At 40.4% G+C, this 23,174-nt stretch overlaps 3 protein-coding genes and 1 long non-coding RNA gene across 12 annotated transcripts in view; 2 read left to right on the top strand and 2 right to left on the bottom strand.

Annotated features, from left to right (window-relative positions):
* The window catches only part of LOC109638563 (uncharacterized), a 36,101-nt gene extending 27,710 nt beyond the window's left edge, over positions 1–8,391 (bottom strand). For both annotated transcript variants that reach the window (XM_069511678.1, XM_069511679.1), the window contains exons 1-21: positions 8,255–8,391; positions 7,873–7,917; positions 7,522–7,688; positions 7,373–7,443; positions 7,011–7,176; positions 6,718–6,855; positions 5,942–6,119; positions 5,701–5,843; positions 5,113–5,216; positions 4,313–4,478; positions 3,963–4,148; positions 3,720–3,872; positions 3,368–3,512; positions 2,955–3,113; positions 2,731–2,849; positions 2,419–2,619; positions 1,739–1,897; positions 1,265–1,449; positions 999–1,181; positions 502–593; positions 134–303 (exon numbers count right to left, since the gene is read on the bottom strand). In XM_069511678.1, the coding sequence (XP_069367779.1) occupies positions 134–303; positions 502–593; positions 999–1,181; positions 1,265–1,449; positions 1,739–1,897; positions 2,419–2,619; positions 2,731–2,849; positions 2,955–3,113; positions 3,368–3,512; positions 3,720–3,872; positions 3,963–4,148; positions 4,313–4,478; positions 5,113–5,216; positions 5,701–5,843; positions 5,942–6,119; positions 6,718–6,855; positions 7,011–7,176; positions 7,373–7,443; positions 7,522–7,688; positions 7,873–7,917; positions 8,255–8,318 (2,994 nt within the window). In that variant the 5' untranslated portion in view covers positions 8,319–8,391. The remainder of the gene's footprint in view (positions 1–133; positions 304–501; positions 594–998; positions 1,182–1,264; positions 1,450–1,738; positions 1,898–2,418; positions 2,620–2,730; positions 2,850–2,954; positions 3,114–3,367; positions 3,513–3,719; positions 3,873–3,962; positions 4,149–4,312; positions 4,479–5,112; positions 5,217–5,700; positions 5,844–5,941; positions 6,120–6,717; positions 6,856–7,010; positions 7,177–7,372; positions 7,444–7,521; positions 7,689–7,872; positions 7,918–8,254) is intronic.
* A 1,507-nt stretch (positions 8,392–9,898) lies between these two features.
* On the top strand, positions 9,899–13,701 carry LOC138405018 (serine/threonine-protein kinase pim-2-like). Its single transcript, XM_069510481.1, has 9 exons — positions 9,899–10,040; positions 10,418–10,615; positions 11,253–11,468; positions 11,801–11,895; positions 12,005–12,052; positions 12,157–12,378; positions 12,827–13,007; positions 13,117–13,290; positions 13,403–13,701. The coding sequence occupies exons 1-9, from the start codon at positions 9,992–9,994 to the stop codon at positions 13,519–13,521; spliced, it is 1,302 nt and encodes a 433-aa protein (XP_069366582.1). The 5' UTR covers positions 9,899–9,991; the 3' UTR covers positions 13,522–13,701.
* On the bottom strand, positions 13,297–15,429 carry LOC138405021 (uncharacterized). The gene is made up of 3 exons (XR_011238671.1): positions 15,261–15,429; positions 14,027–14,185; positions 13,297–13,458 (listed from the first exon to the last, which is right to left on the bottom strand). It is a non-coding gene; the product is annotated as an uncharacterized lncRNA (long non-coding RNA).
* Positions 15,430–16,019: 590 nt separating this feature from the next.
* Positions 16,020–22,952, top strand: LOC138405019 (serine/threonine-protein kinase pim-2-like). Of its 8 annotated transcripts, none has more exons than XM_069510487.1 (13): positions 16,020–16,171; positions 17,645–17,797; positions 17,896–18,038; positions 18,631–18,713; positions 19,378–19,516; positions 19,891–20,088; positions 20,314–20,523; positions 21,057–21,151; positions 21,266–21,313; positions 21,417–21,638; positions 22,084–22,264; positions 22,374–22,547; positions 22,660–22,952. In XM_069510487.1, the coding sequence occupies exons 5-13, from the start codon at positions 19,468–19,470 to the stop codon at positions 22,776–22,778; spliced, it is 1,296 nt and encodes a 431-aa protein (XP_069366588.1). In that variant the 5' UTR covers positions 16,020–16,171; positions 17,645–17,797; positions 17,896–18,038; positions 18,631–18,713; positions 19,378–19,467; the 3' UTR covers positions 22,779–22,952. The 8 variants fall into 8 exon arrangements, with proteins under 8 accessions (XP_069366588.1, XP_069366586.1, XP_069366587.1 ...); XM_069510485.1 differs by having other exon boundaries at positions 19,349–19,516; XM_069510486.1 differs by having other exon boundaries at positions 19,326–19,516.
* The last annotated feature ends 222 nt before the right edge of the window (positions 22,953–23,174 follow it).

Genomic DNA, 23,174 nt, shown 5'->3' with positions numbered 1-23,174 from the left:
ATTTTACTACACAGCAACAAGTTTCTTGTCTCAAGTTTATTGTATGTTTGTAAGCAGCGTCAGAGTAAAGAGAGAATCATCTCAAAGACACGTTTGGATAATTAATTTTGAAAATCTTCCATTTCCTTTGCACCTGAGGGAGCAGTGAGTAGGCAGCTTCCAGAAGGTAGTAATGGAGTCCTCTGTCCAGCTTCAGCAGCCTGAGGGAAAGGTGGATGGGTCCAGCAGCAGGTAGTGAAATCCCTGCAGCAGGTAATGGATAAGAAGCATTGGAGCACAACTGCCAGCCGACCATCTTGGACCCTGCAAAGGAAGAAATCAGTGATTGGTAAAAGCCTTTTTCATTTATAAAAACTAAAAAGTTATTTTTCTGACCTATGACTTATTTTTCTAAATTACGATAGGTTAAATAATATGCTGTAAAATATAAAGTAAATGTGGAAGGGGACATTCTTAAATATTTCTCTTTCATATAGATGTAGAAGGTGAAAGAAGACTTACAAGTCTTTGGAGTGCAGGTGGTCTTCTGGATACGACTCTTTGGCCCCCTCAGCTCCTCTCTGTGGTCTCCACTGAGCTGAAACACTCTGGAGCTGGTGCACACAACAATTAAACACACCTACTCTTTACAATGCTGCATATTATACTATAGGGGCAACACTGTGGGGGTCATTCTGTATGGAGTTTGCATGTTTTCCCTGTGTCTGTGTGGGTTTTCTCCTACAGGCCAAAGACATGCGGATTGGAGTTAGGTTTATTGGACAAACTTAATTGACCGTAGGTGTGAATGCGAGTGTGAATGATTTTTGATGATTGTCTTTGTATGTTGGTCCTGTGATGCCCGTCCAGAGTGCATCCCACCTTTCGCCCTATGTCAGCTGGGATGGGCTCTAGCTCCCTCCACGACTCTTAAAAGAATAACCCGTTTAGATAATGGATAGATGAATATTATACTCTACAAACGCTACTAGAGTTTTTATTTAAATGCCCACACTTACCTGAAAGAGATCATGTCCATGACGTCTTCAGGAGTGTTCAGCGTGACCCTGACATCCCTCCCCTCCTGCAGCTGAACACTGCCATCTAGACTGGTGGAGCTGGTCAACTCGGAGACCCAGTCCACCGCAGCCTGACCGAGAGCACTGTCTACACCCATTCTGGTTGAGAGTCCCACATAGGCACTGGGGACACAGAGACCAGTCACACACATTTTTTACTCACCAAATGTCGAAGCCGCTGTTACATGAGGTGCTGTGGGAAATACTTAGGTTTGATGTATCCGGTCAGGGAGAAGTGAGACGTGTCCCTGTAGTTGACATTGCCCTTCAGACGCAGTGAAATGAGGGAGGTCATGTTGATGCCAAGTTTGACGGGCAAACCAGACAGTGACGGTAACAGCAGCTCCTCTGTCATCAGCACAGCTCTGTGGTTCAACTGAACCTCCTGACCCTGGAGGACAAAGAGAGGGAAGGTGGATGAGAAAGAAATAATATGAGATTAATAAGAGAGGTAAGAAAAGATATAAGACCGTTAAGAGCAGTGGTTCCCAAACCCTCTGAGGTGTCACGAGACACTGAGAGGGGGTTACAATGTAATTTCCAAAACTCAAATAAAATCTAAAGGCAATTAGAAATAGTGTATTTTAGCAATAATTGTTAGAAAAGTAAAAAATGTGGGTCACCAGTATATGTCACATTTATTTTGAGGGTCGGAGGCGGAAAGGTTTGGGAACAAATACCTTGAGCAGTTTGACAGCCAGTCCCGCCACGCTCAGTGACAGCTGGTTGATGCGATCGTAGAGATCGTCACATGTGAAGAAGCTGAGCTCGTTCCCAAACACCTTCACACCAACCCAACACTTGGGCCTGTTCTCCTCAGTTCTCCTTCTCCCAAACAACTGGAACAGACAAGGGGAGCAGTATGACCACAGCAAGTTGACAGCAAAATAAATACAAACAAATAGAATAGCACTAATAAAAGCAAAAGCACTTACCGGTTTAAGTGCTTTTGTTGCTTATAATGCTGGTTATCCATGATAGAGTTAGAACCGTTAATCAATTAATAATTTGGTCTATTGACAGAAAATTAATCTGCAGCTTTTAAAAAAAAGCATTTTAAAGATATCACAGGGGATTATCTTTTTAACTATTTTCTGATTTTGTATAAGTCAATAAATAAATTAATGAAGAAATATTAGTTGTTAATTTAGGCATTATATATGCTTCAAATATATCAAGATTTTACAGATGCACTGACAGTTAGTCAAGAATACAGCACTGACCAGAAGTCTAAACTCTGCACTGAAATGTCTCTTATCCCACATTACTAGATTACATGTTAAACCTGTTGCTGATACTACGGCCCTAACATAACAGTCCAGACCAGAAGACTGTCTTACGACTATCGCAGTGACCTCACCATGGCCCTGGCCTGGTTCAGATAACTGCTGGTGCTGGATAAACACTTTTCTTTTCCTTCTCTTTGGCCATCGTCTGTTTTTCTTCTTGTCGTCTCATGTTTTGGATTGTGAGCAGTGGACCCTCCATCATCAGAGCTGTGTGTGTCGTGACCGAAAATGTTCTTCAAAAGTGGCTCCAAATTTTCAACACGAAGGTCCACCTAAATTTGGGAAACACAATGCATGCATCCAATATCATTTTGTAAAATTTTCAGGAAGGCTTTTCTGTCATTGATAATTAAACAAAAAAACTGAAAGGATGCAAAACTCACTTCCATAAGGTTGTGGGCTCGGCCGTGAAAATACACAGTGAGGTTGGCAGAGGCAGATCTTGGCAGAAACGATTTGGGGGAGAAAATTGAAGATGTTTCCAAATTTGTGATTCCCATCCCTGCAACAACAAAATAGCTTTCATTAGGTGTGTATGTGCATGTTAATATCCTGTTTTTATACGGTGCTTAATTATGCTTAATTTAGTTCATTTTTCTTTCTTTACCTGAGGCTACAGTGTAATCTGAATATGAAGAGTATTTTAATATTTCAGCTTCAAACTCTTTGCTAATGATGTCATCAGGAAGTGACTCAATCAGGGTCTGCTTCATTGGGTCCTCGCTCCGCAGGACATTTGTCAGGTGACTCCACACAAATGAGCCCACTAAGAAAACAGAAAAGCAAATGCTTATAAAGTCAAACATTACACTCATTAGACTTTTACTAAACTACACTACAGGTTCATTACATTTAAAAGAGATGAAACTAGAAAGATATCTTTATTAATAGTCACTATGAGTAATTCCACAAATTGCATCAGCCATTCAAATCAAGGGGCTATAATATCATGTATTTTTGTCTGAAATTACTAAATCAAACATGCGCACAGACAAGCAGGTGATAGACAAAATAAAATACCTTGGCTGGAGGTCTCGTTCCTCAGCGTCCTCTTCACCGCTTCGAACACGTTCTGGTCAGGGCAGCGCATGAGCTGCTGGTATGCAGCGATTCTGACCTCGGGATCCTCATGGGAGGAGCGGTACAGCTGCAACAGCACAGACCTCTGAGGGAAGGAAACTGCTGTCAGTCACTGAGGTCAGACCCCCGCTCACCTTTTCACCTCAACTCATCTCATCATGAATCAATGCCCATGTCCTTTACACATTTAGATTTGATTATATTCTGGGAATGTACCTAGCATTTCCTGTTGTCATTGCTGGACATCATTATTTCACTTCTGTCTAAAATAGCAGTGTCATCATTAACTTACATCAGCTGAGCAGGGGAAGCGTCTGAAGGCCTGAATGGCGGCAAGTCTCAGCTCGAGTGTGGTTGAGTGGCCGAGCGCACAGCGATTTAGCAGAGGAGTGAAGGCTGGAGCAGACAGACCAGTGTTTCCCACTGACTTCAGAGCATAAGAAACCTGCCAGGTGACATAAACACAAACTGAGTAATACTTTTGTTTTATTATAAATCATCAATGGTTTAGTTTGATGCAGTTTCAGCTCTTTACATCTTTTACTCGGGTGGGTTCGTCCCCCTCGCAGCCTTCCCTGAGTGTTTTCTTTAGCGTCTGCATGAGTGTCTGCACATGGGGATGATCGCTGCAGGAGGTTTGGGACCTCTGGCACAGCTGGTAGACCAAAGATGATCCAGCCAACAAGGCTTTGGACCGCACCTCTGGGACCTCCAGTAAGGCCTACACCAACACGAGCAAAGCAGTACACTTAGCACACAGGGCAGGGTTGATCATACAGATATCTATGGGAGAGCTCCACTGAAAGCAACATGAGATGAGTGAATACAGGATATGGCTTAGATGAGAGACTGAGGTCATTATTAATGTCACCCAGAGGTTCCTACGTTGATGGAGTCGATGATCTGTGGGGTTGGATGAGGGATGAGGGCTATGGTGGTGAGGAGAGATTGAGCCTGGTCCTCCTCCAGCTCCTTGTTCCTCATCATTTCAGTCAGTAGCACAATGCAGTTTTCAGAACCACATGCTGGTAATGCATCCAACAACGGCTGCCTGTCCAAGCAGTTAATCAACATCAGTATCAGTCTCTGCTGTGGATACAACCCCTTCAATCCACTTTTTAAAAGTGAGCAATCATTTTCTTACAGTGCCCATGTGTATGATAGGATGCTTTTATCTTTCTTCTAGTATTTATTAATTAATTATGAATGTGTGTATGTATGTAATGTTTTTAAGGTGCTGCACAACAAATTTAGTTGTACAAATTTGTGCAATGACAATAAAGCTTTCTAAAAGTAACTCTATGACATTGCAATCTCCATTCCATTTAGTTTTGTGCCAGTTAATCCAGCTAGAGAACCAGACACCCTAATATGAGGGACTGTCACAGCTATTTAGAATGTGGACACTACACCTTTGTTTAAAATGTCAAAATGTCTTCTGTGATAATTTGTATATTCAGTGGAAGATTATAATCAGAATTTAAGTGGGGACACTGTAATGCTCTGGCATATTAGGTATTTTCTCATAATAATCCATAACCAGGATTCCTTTCAACATGAATCTGGTAGCTAAGCACAAAACAATTGAGTGCTATGTAACAGCCACATTTCACATTTGTTATATGTTCTACAACGAAGGACTAGTCAACATATGCTCCATCATAAACCACCACTGAAATACTGACCAGTCATTGCGGCACTTGAAAGATGCTTCTTGCCAGAGCGTCCTGAGTTGAGAGAGGGTGAGATCTCTCAGCTGAAAAGCCAGTTGAAGGAACTCTTGTGACACCTAGAAGTAGAAGACATTTGCCCACACACACACACACACTGCTCACTGTTTTGCATGTATAAAACAGCACTACACTCTTTCAAAACTATTTCTTCTCTCCAAGAACCAATTGTGTGAATGTACGGTTGTATCCAATCAATCACCCGATCCACACACAGTCATTTAATCAGACTGTGTCTGCCTCTGGCTCTGAGGGACTCTTTTAAACACGTTCCAGGTAAATAGACTGTGATGAAGGGTACAGGATTGGGTTTGACTTACCTTCTGTGTATGGGGGAAAAAATTGGCTCATATGCAGCAAAGCCTCAGTGGAAGTGAAACCACACCTTACAAACACAAACAAGCTGACACTGGTGCCAGCTACTTAAAAGTAATTCATATTCATCGCTGTAGGAATAGTGGTACAGAGAGTTTTCATCAAGTGAAGTATTCTTTACAAAATACAGTTAAAGGCTGACTTGAGCCAGTGTCATTTGAGGCCTACCAGTTGTGGGTCTGAGGTGAGGCTACATAACATCCTGACAGTCTGACTGGCTTGCTCTGGTTTTGACACCCTGGATTTTCCCGGCCATGCAGCTCCCTCCTCATCGAACTGCAGGTCGGTAAGTTCCCCGTGTCTCAGAGAGTCTGCAGGAGAAATGAGAGGAACAGGCATCGGGATCCATGTCGCTCTAACAGTTCAGGTTAAACACAGATGTGCATCATACATTTAGAGTGTTCCTGACCTGCTCCTGACAGAGTCCCTGGCTGGGCTCGGAGCAGAAGGAGCACGGACACTGTTTGGGTCTTCACCAACCCTGCGTCCCTGGACCATGTTGCCATGGAAATAGCTTCTGTACAGTTAACCTCCTCCATCACTGTTGATCCGTGGCGCTGAACACAGTGCAGCTCTGACTGCACTGACTGGTGAAAAAATGTTTTAAAAGTGACTCTTGAATCAAATTATTCATGTTGGAGTAAAAAACATAACCACTTATTCCGTGGTACATATAAGGGAGACAGCTAAAAGTTTTGAATTGATGAGATTATTAGTTCTGCAAACTTTCAATTTTTCTTTTTCCAAAAAAGTATAGACAATATGTCAAGTACAACAGATATGCAGGAATATCAGAGTCCCAGAATGACTTTTATTTCCCCATAACTGAAGATAGGGTGAAGTGTCAGAGTACAGAATAAACAGGGAAACGGCACGTTATCTCTCAAACCAGGTGTGACCAGGGTGCTTATACTTATTAGTTGTAGTTATTAGCTCCACATTGGTCTTGTTTGTAGTTTTATTAGAGTGTACTGCCATTGAGAAAGAACTATAACACACGGAGACATTAAATACTTTGCATATTTAACATATTTGACACTTTTAAAGTTTTAAAAATATAATTATTTTATTTTAGACCCCAACCCTTTAATCAATGTATGTTTTAACTGTTAAATTGTTACTAATATCCCAAAATTCCTAAATGCTAGCCACACTTCCAGACATTTTGTATTTTAGTAAACTCACTGTATCTTCACTCAGAGCCACTGAATGAGGCCAGAAGTTTGCCAGTCTGGACTCTTGGCACTGTTTTAGATCCCTGGTCTTCAACAGGAGGGGTCCTCGCCTCTCATACCTGCTGCTGCAAGTCCCATACACATCCGTCTGAGAAAGAGGAATACTAAATTATGGCATAATACTGTCGGAGTGAAGAATGCATTTGTCAGTATTTGTATTATGTAGTGTTATTCTACACAAATTTAGTTAAATCTCTATACTGCTGTGTAAATTGGGCATGCAGACCCACATCAGCCCCTTACCTCCTTTTCTAATTCCTGTTTGGTGCCCATGCGGGAGGTCTGGAGCATGCTTAGTAGAGCCCTTTTAATGTTGAGGGCCCACACCTGCTCCCCATCCTGGAGACAGAGGGCCGTGACCTTTCCCTCCTGGAGGGAGAACTTGAGGCGCGTCCTCTCCAGTGACTCCCTGGGAAACAAAAACACCAGATGAGCCTCCGGAGACCCGAGAACACAGACAAATGGAGCATCAGAGCAGAGTATCACATTCACAGGAAAAACAGTTGTAGCATTCCAAGATGATCTGGACTTTCACTGAAGAGAGACCACATTTATTTACTCTTGTTATAAAAACACCGAATTGCATGAAAGAGTCTGCGCATTACCTCAGGCTTTTTAAGCGCTGCACAGAGTGCTCCTTCTGAGGTGAAAGCCGCTTTATCTGTGGATTCCTGATCTGCAGGACAAACATGTGCATGAAACCACATGGTCATCAACACTTCGTAGTTTTACTGACAAATTTAATAAAGCTGACCTGCATCATTAGGTGACACTTGGAGACCACATCGATATCAACCACACAGTCCAAAGCCAGTCCATTTCTGCCAGCATTAGAGCCATGAAGGGTGGTGGTAATAGTCGTGCTATACCTGTAAGTGTACCTCACCCCTCTCTGAAAGGACAAATCAGGGGAAGGAAGTCCTGTGGATGTGAAATAATATGATAAAAAATCTGGAAACAAAATGAATCATTGAAAAAATTCCTCTTATTTAAACACACAAAATCATGTACTAATCTAAACTGGGGTAAAAAAAAATACTAATGTGGATGTATTTGTCTATGAGCATGAATCAATTTTGATGTATACTAAAAACAAAAACCTCACCAGCACAACTTGAATCACATAGATTTGGTTCCAAGCATTCACCTCCTGCACAGAAACTCAGTTATGAAAATCTCTCACTGACAAAAATGTAAAACGTTTTTAAAGACAGCTTTTTAAATGCACTTCTATCACACAGTCATGTAATCATGCCACAAGTCAATCCATAAATCAATTACACGTTTTATATATACAGCACCTTTCATGATGGTTAGTTCAGTTCAAAGTGCTTCACGTTATATTAACAATATGATAATAAGACAGACATGAGATTTAAAAAACACAAGCGCAAAGAAAAGAAAAAATTAAAAACAACTAAGTATTGCACACAATAAAGTGGAGATAAATAAACAAATAAATAAACATTTTAAAGCATAAAACTCACCTTGCAGTGTGACAAAAATCAGTGCAACACGCAGCCAATGGAGCCATAATAAGGACACGGCCATAGCAATCCCAAGTCACTGCAGGTCTGGCTGCCTCCGAGCCACCGCATGTAAGTGAGATGAAAATGGAGCACTGTTCACAGCCACTGAATGACCACACTTGTATGTGGGCTTCCACAGTGACCCATACCGCTCATAGCAACCAATCAGGAAATACTTTCCAAGCTAGAGCTACAAACATCCACCGGGCCAATCAACTTCACACAGAGAAAGGGGGTTTTCTTAAACCCCCATTGACTTGGACAGACATACAATGTGAGCCACATATGGTGAGAACGTTTATTTCATGGAAGTTAAACAGTTTGAAAAGTGACAGGCAGACAGTTTGATATCCAGCCTGAGACATTTATCAGACAGGAGGGACGACCATAGGAATATTACGAACTGGATGAAAACAACAATTCTTTTACACATATATATATATATATATATATATAGCACCAAATCAGAACATATATTATCTCTAGGTACTTTACATAGTAAGGTTTTGATACATCCTACTTGCTGCTACACCCCCTTCAAATCCTGATGACATCACGAAGGTGTCTAAAACACCAAACAACTTAATAACATCACTTTCCTTGTGCAAATGTCAATAAATGTTTCCTACACCATTGAATCAAGGTTTTTTTTGGGGGGGGGGGGTCCCTACATTTGTCTGTCACAGAGAGCTTCTTACACATGACGTCACTAAGAAATTGCCTATATTACAAACACATTCACTATATATACTATAAATTAATCCATGAGAAAATGAGTGAGGGGGAAAGACAAATTCATGTTGGTTGACAAATCATTGGTTTAATTGAAGAATAATGAGGTGAATGCACAGGGGGGTTTACATTGGAGTTCATTGAAAGCATTAAACTGAATGTCTCAATGAGCCCATGTGAGAAAACAGGCATCATACGGAGAGTCAAAATTAAAATCTATATATAAATTCAAATATATTATATGTTAATGGATATATAATATATATTATACATTGAGCTCTATGAGCTATATGACAATTGGTAAACATAACAGGCCTCTCATGCTACTCTAGCACAAGGCTTCTACCCTCTGTTACACTACATTAAAAAATGGCAGGTAGGAACCAATTAACTCCTTGGCGAGGGACCATACTGCAGCAATTTAAATGTTAGACATGAAAATGTTTTTATATATTTATATTTATTTATTTCTGCAAGTGCACAATATTGCTGTGGAATTGTTTCTACTGAAATATATAATTCACATTGTAAACTACACAGCTCAATAAGAAACATAAACTTTGCATCATAGCTTTAGTGAATAAAATAACCCAAAATACAATGTGTACAATAAGTTACATGTGTGATTGGACAGATGTCACTCATAGTTACAAACATTGTTTTGGTTTAAACGTCCAGTGTGTAAGATCCAGGTGAAGGGAAGTATTGGCAGAAACATTGTTGTGGTTTAAATACTAGTTACCATAGCAATACCTTTAATCTAAAGATTGAAGGTTTGACTCTGAAGTTGTAACTTAAAAGCCAAATCTTTAACTTCACAGTTACAACTTCACACCGTTTTCAGATGATAATTCGTCCTCGACCCATCAACAGAGCAAGACTTTTGGATTATTCAACCATTTTAAACATTGCGTTTGGATATTCTTCAACCAACATTGCTGTTGATCTGGTTTATTGGATGACATGGAGGATAAAACCTTTTCCAACTTTCTGACCCCCAAGAAAGATTCAGGTGAGTTACAGCTACTTCTCAAGATGTGTATCAAGTCTTTCTGTGTGTAGCTCTGTGGTTTTTTTTTCTTCATGAAAACACGAGGTTGTTGTATCTCGGACCTACATGATCCAATCTGTTTGTGTGAATTGCATCCAGAGTCATTGTGAATAATAGTACTTTCACTAACCTTAACCAAACTGTAGTTGCCATGTTCACATCATGTAAGAAAAACTTAGTTTTAAAATGTTGTCATTTAAATTTCCAAAACAATTGTGAATGTGATACAGAACTTTGCAGAGCCATCCAATGTCATCTTCTTTATGTGCTCAAAGGATTGAAAACTCACTACATGCAGTCAACAGGTTGATGCTCACTGGTTTCTTTCTCTGTTGTAGAGATGGTTGGCGGCCGCGTCTCACCCATCATCATCTCGGCGTCTTATATGACTAAGACCACCAAGAGGAAGGCCACCACTGAATATGAGCCCCCACTGAAGAGGCAGAGGGTTGGAAATGGCACTGATGCCAACACCAACTCTGGTCAATCAGCCCCTGAGACAGTGGACAAGGTGTTGTCAGGCCACACCAGCAGAGGTGAGTTACTTTTAAAGAAAATGTTTGTGCTGCTGTTTGCATGGAAGCAATGTGATCATGTTAGAATGGGGATTGGTGCTGACTCCAGTTGGGACGTATTTCAGTTTTCTTTTTGTGATGTTGTTCACTGTGTTTTAAAAAAGGTCTTGTCCAACTTAAAGGAATAATTCTACATTTTAAGAAATATAATTATTATTTATTTAGAGGATAAGATGCAAATATTGACACCATCACAAAATGTCAACTTCAAATACAACATGGTGTTGGTTTTATCGGCACTTGCGTACCAGACTAATTCTTGACTTCAGTGTATTTTTCTTTCAACATGTTTGAACATTGCAAGGCATTCATCATATTTCAACCTACTTCCAACACAAATCATTTTATTTCAAGTATTTCTTTAAAATTAGGATGGTTTTAGTGCAGCAGCGTGCCGCATTCATTCTTGTACCAGGGATACAGACACCTGTATCAATCAAGATACACAATCAGTTTATAGAAAAAAGTTGATATTATTCTTGCTTCACTGTCAGAATTTTTTCACTGGCTTTAATAAAACATGAAATCAAGATAGGATTCAAAACTCACTACATGCAGTCAACAGGTTGACGCTCACTGGTTTCTTTCTCTATTTTAGAGATGGTTGGCCGCCCAGTCTCACCCATCATCATCTTGGCGAGTAATCGGGCTATGACTAAGACCACCAAGAGGAAGGCCACCACTGAAAATGAGCCCCCACTGAAGAGGCAGAGGGTTGGAAACACCAACTCTAGTCAATCGGCCCCTGAGTCAGTGGACAAGGTCAAAAGCTCCAGTGACAAGAACACAGTGTTGTCAGGCCACACCAGCAGAGGTGAGTTACTTTTAAAGAAAATGTTTGTGCTGCTGTTTGCATGGAAGCAATGTGATCATGTTAGAATGGGGATTGGTGTTGACCCCATCACATCTTTTTGTGATGAACTTCTCTGCTTTTTAAAAACTGTCTTGTCCAGTTATTTCTCAAAATTATACATTTTGAGAAATATTATTATTTACTTTCCTCCTGAGGATAAGATGCAAATATTGACACAGATTAAACCAACCAGATAAATACCTTTTTTCAGTCGCCTGTTAGGCAGATGGATTTTACTTAGTTGCCATGGAGCTATCTGATATTAAACCTTGTGTCTGTGTTTATCCGTGCAGCGGACTTCGAGGCCAAGTACTTCGAGCATAGAAAACTTGGTGAAGGAGGTTATGGCTCAGTTTATGCTGGTCGCAGAAGATCTGACTATTTACGGGTAAGTATATAATATGATAATAATATAATTTGATATAATGTTCTCACATCACACATACATACTCCTTCATCCCTTGGACTTACCAAAGTGCTCATGATCTGTCCTGTAGGTGGCGATAAAACACATTCCCAATTGTGTTGTTCCCCGTCAAAAAGTGGTGAGTGATCTGTTGTCTCAGCACCAACTGTTGAAATCATTGCTTAACTTTTTTGTGGTTTCTTTGTTCTTGATGAGGTAAACAAATATATTTTTTTACTTTAGAAGATATATGGGAAGAAATGCAGAATTCCCAGGGAGGTGCTGCTCATGCACAAAGCCGCAGGCGGACCAGAGTCTGTGGGTAAATCTGCTGCCGTGTCGATACTGGACTGGTACGATCTGGACGATGAGGTTGTTCTGGTCATGGAGAGGCCAGTCCGCTCTATGGAACTGCTGCAATTCCAGCGTAATAAGGGTGGTTTGATGGATGAGGACCAGGCAAAGGTACTGAAGTATAATTCTTTGTGTGAGATGTTTCCCAGACTACTACTGAAATGGTCAATTTTTCAGTGGAGCGTTTTTGACTGCTATTATAACATATAACATTTTACATTTGTAAATGAAATGATTTGATTCACTCTATAGAGAAATAGAGACTTTGATTTTATAGAGGGCTCTTGTAATTAATGGATATATTATTTCAGCAGAAGTTGCTCTGCAGGTCACATACTATGATGAAAAGCTCCACAACAGCCATTAAATAGATCCTGTGCTCAGGTTGTTTTTACAATTGCTGGAGCCAGAAATAAGAAAGGCCTTGGGCTTCAGCTGCGTCCTCTGGTTGGGCTCTGGTTGAAACATCCAGCTACGACATAGACTGTGTTTTTCAGTGCCACCCAGAGTCCCTTCTTCACCACTCTAAATCATTTGTGACTCTTTATCTCTTTCTCAGATCATCATGAAGCAGCTCGTGAATGCTGCTATCGATATGCGAGCCAAGGGTGTCTTCCACCGAGATATAAAATCAGAGAACATCCTCATTGAGACCTGCTCCAATGGCCTTCGAGTGCGGCTCATTGATTTTGGATGTGGCTGCATTCATAAGAAAAACAGCTTTTACAGCGAATACTCTGGTACGGCCCGGCCTGGCTTGTAATCCTGCTTTTCATTCATCTGACTGTCAATTCTCAGCCTGTTCCTCATCCTTTGCTGTTTTTCTGTTCCTTATATTACATATTGTAGGAACCTCAGCGTACGTTCCTCCAGAGTTTCAAATCAACGAGGAATACATGGCTGACCCCACGACAGTCTGGCAGTTGGCATCATTGCTTTTTGAAATGCTGGATGGATTCAAGCAGTTCCACACCACAGATTTCATCAGAAATGAAATCAGAATCAGCTCCATGTGGTCCAATGGTGAGACAAAGCTGGTTTCAATGTGCAGTTATTATGTTCCTTCCATCTTACAGTCGATCACTGTAGATTCAAGACTCATTGTTTCTTTGTCATCTGTCCTCTCTCCTCTCAGACTGCCAAGACTTCTTGAACAAGTGTTTGGAGTTGGACCCTCTGGACCGTGCCACTCTGGAGGAAATGCAGAAGCACCCTTGGTTAAATAACCCTGTAGAAAGCCTCCTCCCATCCTAACCACCCCATCTCATCCCATCCCAACCTCCCCATCTCATCCCATCCCCCCTATATGGTGCCCCTGGCCTCCACTAATGCTTTCCTCTGTTGAGGGACTTAAACCTGTGTATTTATGTTCATTCATCGTGTTATTTTACATCATAACGTTATCCTTATTTTTTCATTAAATTTTTTGATCTCCTCCCTTTCGCCACTTCCTGGTTTCATGGGGTATCCTCTGTCTGAGGCTGTATCATCCAAAGGATTTGGCCTTGAAATATGACTTCTATCACATCTTCATCCCACAACACTGTGAAGCTCTGGGGTTTTGCGTTCATTTAAAATTCACATGATTGTGATCTCCTGCTGTATTTACACATGGGCTCACTCTGGCTGGTGAGAGAAACACAGGAGAAGGTCCAGAGCCTCTGGCCTGGGCGTCTGTGTTCTCACATACAGCCTCTCCAGAGAATGTCAGGAGATTATCCGGTGTTCTGTGCATGTCTGAAATCAGCTTCAGTCTTACCTGATTGTCCTTAGTCGCCTGAGCAGGGTTTTTCAGCATAATGCCATGTGGTACTAGCAGGCTGGATATCTTTAGGAGCATCTGCTACCATGACTTTCTCATGTGCACGGACCATCCCTCAGTCTCCAGCCACCAATATGGCTGTCAGCATGTTGTCACCTTACAGGTGATACAAAAGGGAGAAGGAGGGTTTTCATTTTGGTACATTTCAATACAGGCCTAGTTGAAAACAAAAAAGCACAACAGAATAAATGCAATAATAAATGTTTATGCTAATGCTAATCTGGCATTTGTTTGGAGATTATATGACAATCCACACATAAACAGATGGTTACTATGAACATAATCTATTAAAGACAGTGAGGGTTCTGTTCTCTTCCAAACTCATTCACAGACTTTAAAAACAGAGTTGAAGGAAGGAATAAGACATCTAGTGTCTGTGTCTTCTGGACAAGAACCAATGAAAAAGCAGATATTTGAGGGTCATCGTGGGACTCTGTTGGTCTGAAACATGAAATGACAAACTCCCTCCAGCACACAGCCATGTTGTGCAGCCTCTGACTGCAGCTCCAGACAATTGACACCTTTCATGTCATCCCAGTGTCCTCTGCTTCCCCCCATCATTACCCAAGCTGCTCGTGTAAAAGCCCTGAAAAGGGAGTAGCTGTATGAAAGATGCACAGAGACGATCTTCCTCTGCTCGTGTGTGTTGTGACTGAGGACAAAGTGTTGTGTCCCCTACATAGTTTACCAACGCTCTGTTCCCTCTGCTGGCAAACTCTGCTCACTACAACTCACAGTGCTGTTAGTCTTGGGAGGACTTTTTACACATGAAACTCAAAACACTGTATCAGCTGGAACTCTGAACCCTTATAACAGCAACATGTAATGCATGAAAATACTCAAATATCAGAATGTGAAGGACACAGACCACAAGCCCACAACATGTGTTTCTACTGCTTGATAGGACTTTCTGATCATGAAACTTATTCCACCTACTTTCCACCATGCACCTGCCGCCTCGGTCCACGCCTACCGCTACACCTGCCGATGTCTCGGTAGCTAGCATGCTAACGCTACATCGTTATCGCTAATTTATGGACGATAATCCCTTATTTTCACATCATTTTACAAGATACACGATGCACTTGAACTACAGCGAGGCTACTGCACTTAGCTGCTCCTCTAATCACTGAAACTAATCAAATAAACTAATAACATCCTGAGCATTTACCTGGTAATTTGATTCACCGGCATTAGCAGAGATGTAATAACAATATTAAAGTTTGGTCACTTTAGGAACTGCAAGCAACAGCATTGGATTATTTAAGATGTGAACAATGTTATTACAAGGACATCCCCGGCAAAACTTTTTGTCAAGTCTATTTACATCGACGAGTATTGATGACGTTTCGTGTTCTCGCGACGATTGCTCATGACGTGTAGGCTTCCTGAAATTCTTTCCCACAATTCCTCGGGGAAGTTGTCAACATTAGATTAGATTAGATCAAATATACTTTATTCACCCACAACGGGGACATTTACTTGTTACAGCAGCAGAAAGAAAGTGTAGTGTACACGACAGAATTATAGTGGAAAAGGGCAAAAACACAAAGAACAGACAGAAATATCTATAACCTACACAATAAACAAGAAAACAATCAACCTGCAAACAGACAATGTGCAAAAACAAACAAGTAATGAGGATAAAAAAGTATAAAAAGTATTGTAATGTAAAGAGACCATGATATAAGTAATATTGCAAAAGTAAGTGACCATGACATAAATAATACTGCAAGGTATAAATGAAATAAAAAATATTGCAATGTAAAGTGACCATGATATAAATACTATGGTAAGGTATGTGTATCCATGATGATATCAATAATATTGTACATTGTAAGTGGTCGAGACATTGTAAGTGGAAATGTAAATATTAAAAATATTAGAAATATCAGAAATATAAATACAGATAATCAAAATACAGCCATGGTGAGTAGTAGTGAGTGGAGACAGGAAACTATAACATCATCAGGTGGTGCAGGTGTTGTGGAGCCGGACAGCAGCCGGGATGAAGGACCTGCGGAACCTCTCCTTCTTACACCGTGGGTGGAACAGTCTGAAGGAGCTGCCCAGAGTTTCAAGGTAACAGTGCTGAAGACAAATCCAACACAATAAAGAAACTGGCCATTAAAGACTCATGTGTGCCGTGTTTTAAGCCTAGAAGTCCAGGACAGGAAAAAGCGATGCTAGCGGTAGTAGCAATGCTAATGCTCACCACGCGGGTTAGCTTGTGTGGAGTGCGTGCGTGCGAACGTGAACGCGGCGCCAGAGGAGATATCAGAGGGCATTTAGAAATAAAAACTAAAACATGGAGACAATGACGCCATTTCCATTTGAATTGAAATGATGCGGCTCAGACACTTGGATGACGCCACAGGAGCCATTTGTAATGTTTCTGTTCTGAGAAGAACCTGATGACTTGTCTGGATTTTCAAATCTTGAAGCCAAATACTCTTCAGCCATTAATCTCCATGTGCATTTGTCTACACATTGACAAACATAAATACACTTTAAAATGTCAATATATATTTGAAGATATTTTCAAATCTGTTTACATACACAAATTCTAAATACAGATTTACAGATCTGTGAACACATTCACACATCTAAAAGCACACAGACAGATTGAGATTCACATTTGACAATAGTTTTGCTGCAATTATGCCCCATAGTATTAGCAGCCATTTAATAATTAAAACTCACACATGGTGATTATAGGGTTGCGGTCTAAAATGCAATAATTTAAATTTCAGGTCTGTTCAGGTCATTAAAAATTATGTTAACGTTCATTATATGTTACTGACATCAAGCTTTATTTGTTTTAAATGTATGTTTCATCACATTTTATTTTGGTGGCATGCACAGTTTTGAATGTCTCTGTGTGTTCTAGTTCTTTCTCAATGGCAGTACACTGTAATACAACTACAAACAAGACCCATGTGGAACTAATAACTGATGAGTACAAACACCCTGGACAGTACACTCGACTTGGCTGTGGGAACAACTATGAATACAATCTCTGCCTGTAGTTTGAGAGATAACGTGGCGTTTCCACGGTTATTCTCTACTCTGCCACTTCACCCTATCTTCAGTTATGGGGAAACAAAAGTCATTCTGGGACTCTGATATTCCTGCATGTCTGTTGTACTTGACATTTGTCTTAAATTCATTCATTAAGGTCCTAACAAGTTTTCATATTAAATCCTGCAGAAACTCTGGATTTTGTTCTCAGCAGTGTTTTTAGACACTGCCTATTTAAATAAATAAATGTATAGATGATTCAAAATAGAAAAAGAAAAATAGAAAGTTTCCACAACTAATAACCTAATCAATTCCTAACTTTTTGCTGTCTCCCTTATTATAGATTTTGCCTGTAGATTTTCTTTTCTCTTGTTGCAATCTCAGTTTAAGAAAAGTGTAATTTGATAAAGGTTGATGATGCTGGTTGACCATTGTACCACTGTGGTAAGTGGTAATGTGTTTTACGCCAAGATGAATAATTTGGTTCAAGAGTCACTTTTAAAACAAAAATATTGGATTTCATATTTTCGCCAGTCAGTGTTCAGCACCACGGATCTACAGTGATGGAGGAGGTTAACTGTACAGAAGCTATTTCCAAGGCAACATGGTCCACGGACGCAGGGTTGGTGAAGACCCAAACAGTGTCCGTGCTCCTCCGAGCCCAGCCAGGGACTCTGTCAGGAGCAGGTCAGGAACACTCTAAATGTATGATGCACATCTGTGTTTAACCTGAACTGTTAGAGCGACATGGATCCCGATGCCTGTTCCTCTCATTTCTCCTGCAGACTCTCTTGAGACACGGGGAACTTACCGACCTGCAGTTCGATGAGGAGGGAGCTGCATGGCCGGGAAAATCCAGCGTGTCAAAACCAGAGCAAGCCAGTCAGACTGTCAGGATGTTATGTAGCCTCACCTCAGACCCACAACCGTAAAGCAGACTGATGTCGTACTGTGTCACTCAATACACAAATAACATTTTACTCTGTATATGCAACAGTAAAAACAAAAATATATGAGGGTCAAATTTAAATATTATAGACTGCAACACCCTCCCCTACTGAAACATTTCTAACATTTTCTGTAAACAAAGGTCAACATTTTGCAGAACATGAGTAAATAGGTTTTTAAACACAGAGTACATTCAACAGAATGAGGTTGACTAGATGTCCACAGACTTAGTATCGAAGGGTGAATAGTCCATAGAAGTATTGGTGGGCCCCCCAATCTTCACATGGGGACAAGGAAAATACCATTTACACCCCATATTGTGTTTCTACACATTTTTATGCCATACATTCAGCTTGTCCAAACAGATACACACACTCTAAAGCTTTGCCTGTTTGTGTCCTCTATGGCCATCGCTAGTTATGTCAATTAGTAACCTCGCTGCGCTTATTATTTTCAAATGAAAAGCTGTTTTTAAAAAAAATCTGTGTTAACCCTACAATATCATTATATAAATTGTGAACTGTGACTGTAGATTCCCTGGAATCCCTTCACCTTCCTTTTTGGTTTGACAGAGGCCGACTGGAGACCCACCTCAAAATGCTCAGAGACATTGAGGGCAGCTCTGGCTGTAACACCGTAAAAGACATGGCCACAAGTAGGTCTAAACTCCATCCACAAACAAGGGCTGTTTTCAAAAAAGCTGAAAACCTCATTAAACTCTCCCAATCTGAGCTGCTTCCCCGTTACACTCATACCTGTCCTACGTAAAACCAAGCAGGTAGGAACCAATTAACTCCTTGGCAAAGGAGCATACATCAGCAACTTAAATGTTACACATGAAAATAAATGCAACACTCCTTAAAATGCTCTTAATGATAATGAAACAATTATGTATTTATTATTTATTTATTTATTTGTGCAAGTGCACAATATTGCTGTGGAATAGTTTCTACTGAAATATATAATTCACATTGTAAACTACACAGCTCAATAAGAAACATAAACTTTGCATCATAGCTTTAGTGAATAAAATAACCCAAAATACAATGTGTACAATAAGTTACATTTGTGATTGGACAGATGTCACTCATAGTTACAAACATTGTTTTGGTTTAAAGGTCCAGTGTGTAAGATTCAGGTGAAGGGAAGTATTGGCAGAAACATTGTTGTGGTTTAAATACTAGTTACCATAGCAATACCTTTAATCTAAAGATTGAAGGTTTGACTCTGAAGTTGTAACTTAAAAGCCAAATCTTTAACTTCACAGTTACAACTTCACACCGTTTTCAGATGATAATTCGTCCTCGACCCATCAACAGAGCAAGACTTTTGGATTATTCAACCATTTTAAACATTGCGTTTGGATATTCTTCAACCAACATTGCTGTTGATCTGGTTTATTGGATGACATGGAGGATAAAACCTTTTCCAACTATCTGACCCCCAAGAAAGATTCAGGTGAGTTACAGCTACTTCTCAAGATGTGTATCAAGTCTTTCTGTGTGTAGCTCTGTGTTTTTTTCTTCATGAAAACACGAGGTTGTTGTATCTCGGACCTACATGATCCAATCTGTTTGTGTGAATTGCACCCAGAGTCATTGTGAATAATAGTACTTTCACTAACCTTAACCAAACTGTAGTTGCCATGTTCACATAATGTAAGAAAAACTTAGTTTTAAAATGTTGTCATTTAAATTTCCAAAACAATTGTGAATGTGATACAGAACTTTGCAGAGCCATCCAATGTCATCATCCTTATGTGCTCATAGGATTCAAAACTCACTACATGCAGTCAACAGGTTGATGCTCACTGGTTTCTTTCTCTGTTGTAGAGATGGTTAGCCGCCGCGTCTCACCCATCATCATCTCGGCGTCTTATATGACTAAGACCACCAAGAGGAAGGCCACCACTGAATATGAGCCCCCACTGAAGAGGCAGAGGGTTGGAAATGGCACTGATGCCAACACCAACTCTGGTCAATCAGCCCCTGAGACAGTGGACAAGGTGTTGTCAGGCCACACCAGCAGAGGTGAGTTACTTTTAAAGAAAATGTTTGTGCTGCTGTTTGCATGGAAGCAATGTGATCAGATCAGACGAGTCATTGTGAATAATAGTACTTTCACTAACCTTAACCAAACAGTAGTTGCCATGTTCACATAATGCAAGAAAAACTTTCCTTATCTGGTCATAGGATTCAAAACTCACTACATGCAGTCAACAGGTTGATGCTCACTGGTTTCTTTCACTATTGTAGAGATGGTTGGCCGCCCCGTCTCACCCATCGTCATCTTGACGAGTTATATGACGAAGACCACCAAGAGGAAGGCCACCACTGAAAATGAGCCCCCACTGAAGAGGCAGAGGGTTGGAAACACCAACTCTAGTCCATCTGCCCATGAGTCAGTGGACAAGGTCAAAAGCTCCAGTGACAAGAACACAGTGTTGTCAGGCCACACCAGCAGAGGTGAGTTACTTTTAAAGAAAATGTTTGTGCTGCTGTTTGCATGGAAGCAATGTGATCATGTTAGAATGGGGATTGGTGTTGACCCCATTTGGGACGTATTTCAGTTTTCATTTTGTGATGAACTTCTCTGCTTTTTAAAAATTGTCTTGTCCAACTTAAAGGAATAATTCTACATTTTGAAAAATATTATTATTTACTTTCCTCCTGAGGATTAGATGCAAATATTGACCACCAGATAAATCATTTTTTTCAGAGCTATCAGTTGCCTGTCAGGCAGATGGATTTTACTTAGTTGTCATGGAGCTGTCTGATAGTATATCTCAATTTAGCTATGTCCACATGATCTGAAAAGACTCCGTGTACTGACATGTGGTGGTTGAAAGCCTTAGAAATTTGAAAATGTCGATGATGAGTGAATGTATTAAAATGTTAGTCCGGAGAAAAAAAAAAAGCTGAATATTAAGTTAGAGGTAGTGATGCCATCTTTCTTTCCACAACTTTATTAAACCTTGTGTCTGTGTTTATCCGTGCAGCGGACTTCGAGGCCAAGTACTCAGAGTGTGGAAAACTTGGTAAAGGAGGTTATGGCTCAGTTTATGCTGGCCACAGAACATCTGACAATTTACCGGTAAGTATATAATATGATGTAATAATATAATTTAAAATAATATTCTCACATCACACATACATACTCTGACTTCATCCCTTGGACTTACCAAAGTGCTCATGATCTGTCCTGTAGGTGGCGATAAAACACATTCCCAATTCTGTTGTTCCACGTCAAAAAGTGGTGAGTGATCTGTTGTCTCAGCACCAACTGTTGAAATCATTGCTTAACTTTTTTGTGGTTTCTTTGTTCTTGATGAGGTAAACAAATATCTTTTTTACTTTAGAAGATATATGGGAAGAAATGCAGAATTCCCAGGGAGGTGCTGCTCATGCACAAAGCCGCAGGCGGACCAGAGTCTGTGGGTAAATCTGCTGCCGTGTCAATACTGGACTGGTACGATCTGGACGATGAGGTTGTTCTGGTCATGGAGAGGCCAGTCAGCTCTATGGAACTGCTGCAATTCCAGCGTAATAAGGGTGGTCCGATGGACGAGGACCAGGCAAAGGTACTGAAGTATAATTCTTTGTGTGAGATGTTTCCCAGACTACTACTGAAATGTTCAATTTTTCAGTGGATCGTTTTTGGCTATTATAACATATAACATTTTACATTTGTAAATGAAATGATTTGATTCACTCTATAGAGAAATAGAGACTTTGATTTTATAGAGGGCTCTTGTAATTAATGGATATATTATTTCAGCAGAAGTTGCTCTGCAGGTCACATACTATGATGAAAACCTCCACAACAGCCATTAAATAGATCCTGTGCTCAGGTTGTTTTTACAATTGCTGGAGCCAGAAATAAGAAAGGCCTTGGGCTTCAGCTTAGTCCTCTGGTTGGGCTCTGGTTGAAACATCCAGCTACGACATAGACTGTGTTTTTCAGTGCCACCCAGAGTCCCTTCTTCACCACTCTAAATCATTTGTGACTCTTTATCTCTTTCTCAGATCATCATGAAGCAGCTAGTGAATGCTGCTATCGATATGCGAGCCAAGGGTGTCTTCCACCGAGATATAAAATCAGAGAACATCCTCATTGAGACCTGCTCCAATGGCCTTCGAGTGCGGCTCATTGATTTTGGATGTGGCCGCATTCATAAGAAAAACAGCCTTTACAGCGAATACTCTGGTACGGCCCGGCCTGGCTTGTAATCCTGCTTTTCATTCATCTGACTGTCAATTCTCAGCCTGTTCCTCATCCTTTGCTGTTTTTCTGTTCCTTATATTACATATTGTAGGAACCTCAGCGTACGTTCCTCCAGAGTTTATAATCAGTGGGGAATACATGGCTGACCCCACGACAGTCTGGCAGTTGGCATCATTGCTCTTTGAAATGCTGGATGGATTCAAGCAGTTCCACATCTCGGAGTTCATCGAAGAAAAAATCACAATCAGCTCCATGTGGTCCAATGGTGAGACAAAGCTGGTTTCAATGTGCAGTTATTATGTTCCTTCCATCTTACAGTCGATCACTGTAGATTCAAGACTCATTGTTTCTTTGTCATCTGTCCTCTCTCCTCTTAGACTGCCAAGACTTCTTGAACAAGTGTTTGGAGTTGGACCCTCTGGACCGTGCCACACTGGAGGAAATGCAGAAGCACCCTTGGTTAAATAACCCTGTAGAAAGCCTCATCCCATCCTAACCACCCCATCTCATCCCATCCTAACCACTCCATCTCATCTCATCCCAACCTCCCCATAAAAAATGTGCTAAAGGCCATCTTTTACAGTCTCAATGTATTTCTTATTGTAAAATTTTCAAAATGGAAAATTCTCTTAACATTAATGAAAGATTTAAAAAAAAAAAAATATTTAAATATACATTAACTTAAATATACATATATATATATATACACTCAATGATGATGGTTTAATCATTTTATAATAATTTTGACCTATTTTTTGGGCCCCTGACTTGGAATTGGCCTAACTTTTCCCCCCTATATGATGCCCCTGGCCTCCACTAATGCTTTCCTCTGTTGAGGGACTTAAACCTGTGTATTTATGTTCATTCATCATGTTATTTTACATCATGTTAT

This window comes from Paralichthys olivaceus, chromosome 16 (genome assembly GCF_024713975.1).
Source record: "Paralichthys olivaceus isolate ysfri-2021 chromosome 16, ASM2471397v2, whole genome shotgun sequence".
Lineage (NCBI taxonomy): Eukaryota > Metazoa > Chordata > Actinopteri > Pleuronectiformes > Paralichthyidae > Paralichthys > Paralichthys olivaceus.
The sequence above is the reverse complement of the archived record's forward strand: the minus strand, read 5'-3'. Positions and strand labels throughout refer to the sequence as shown.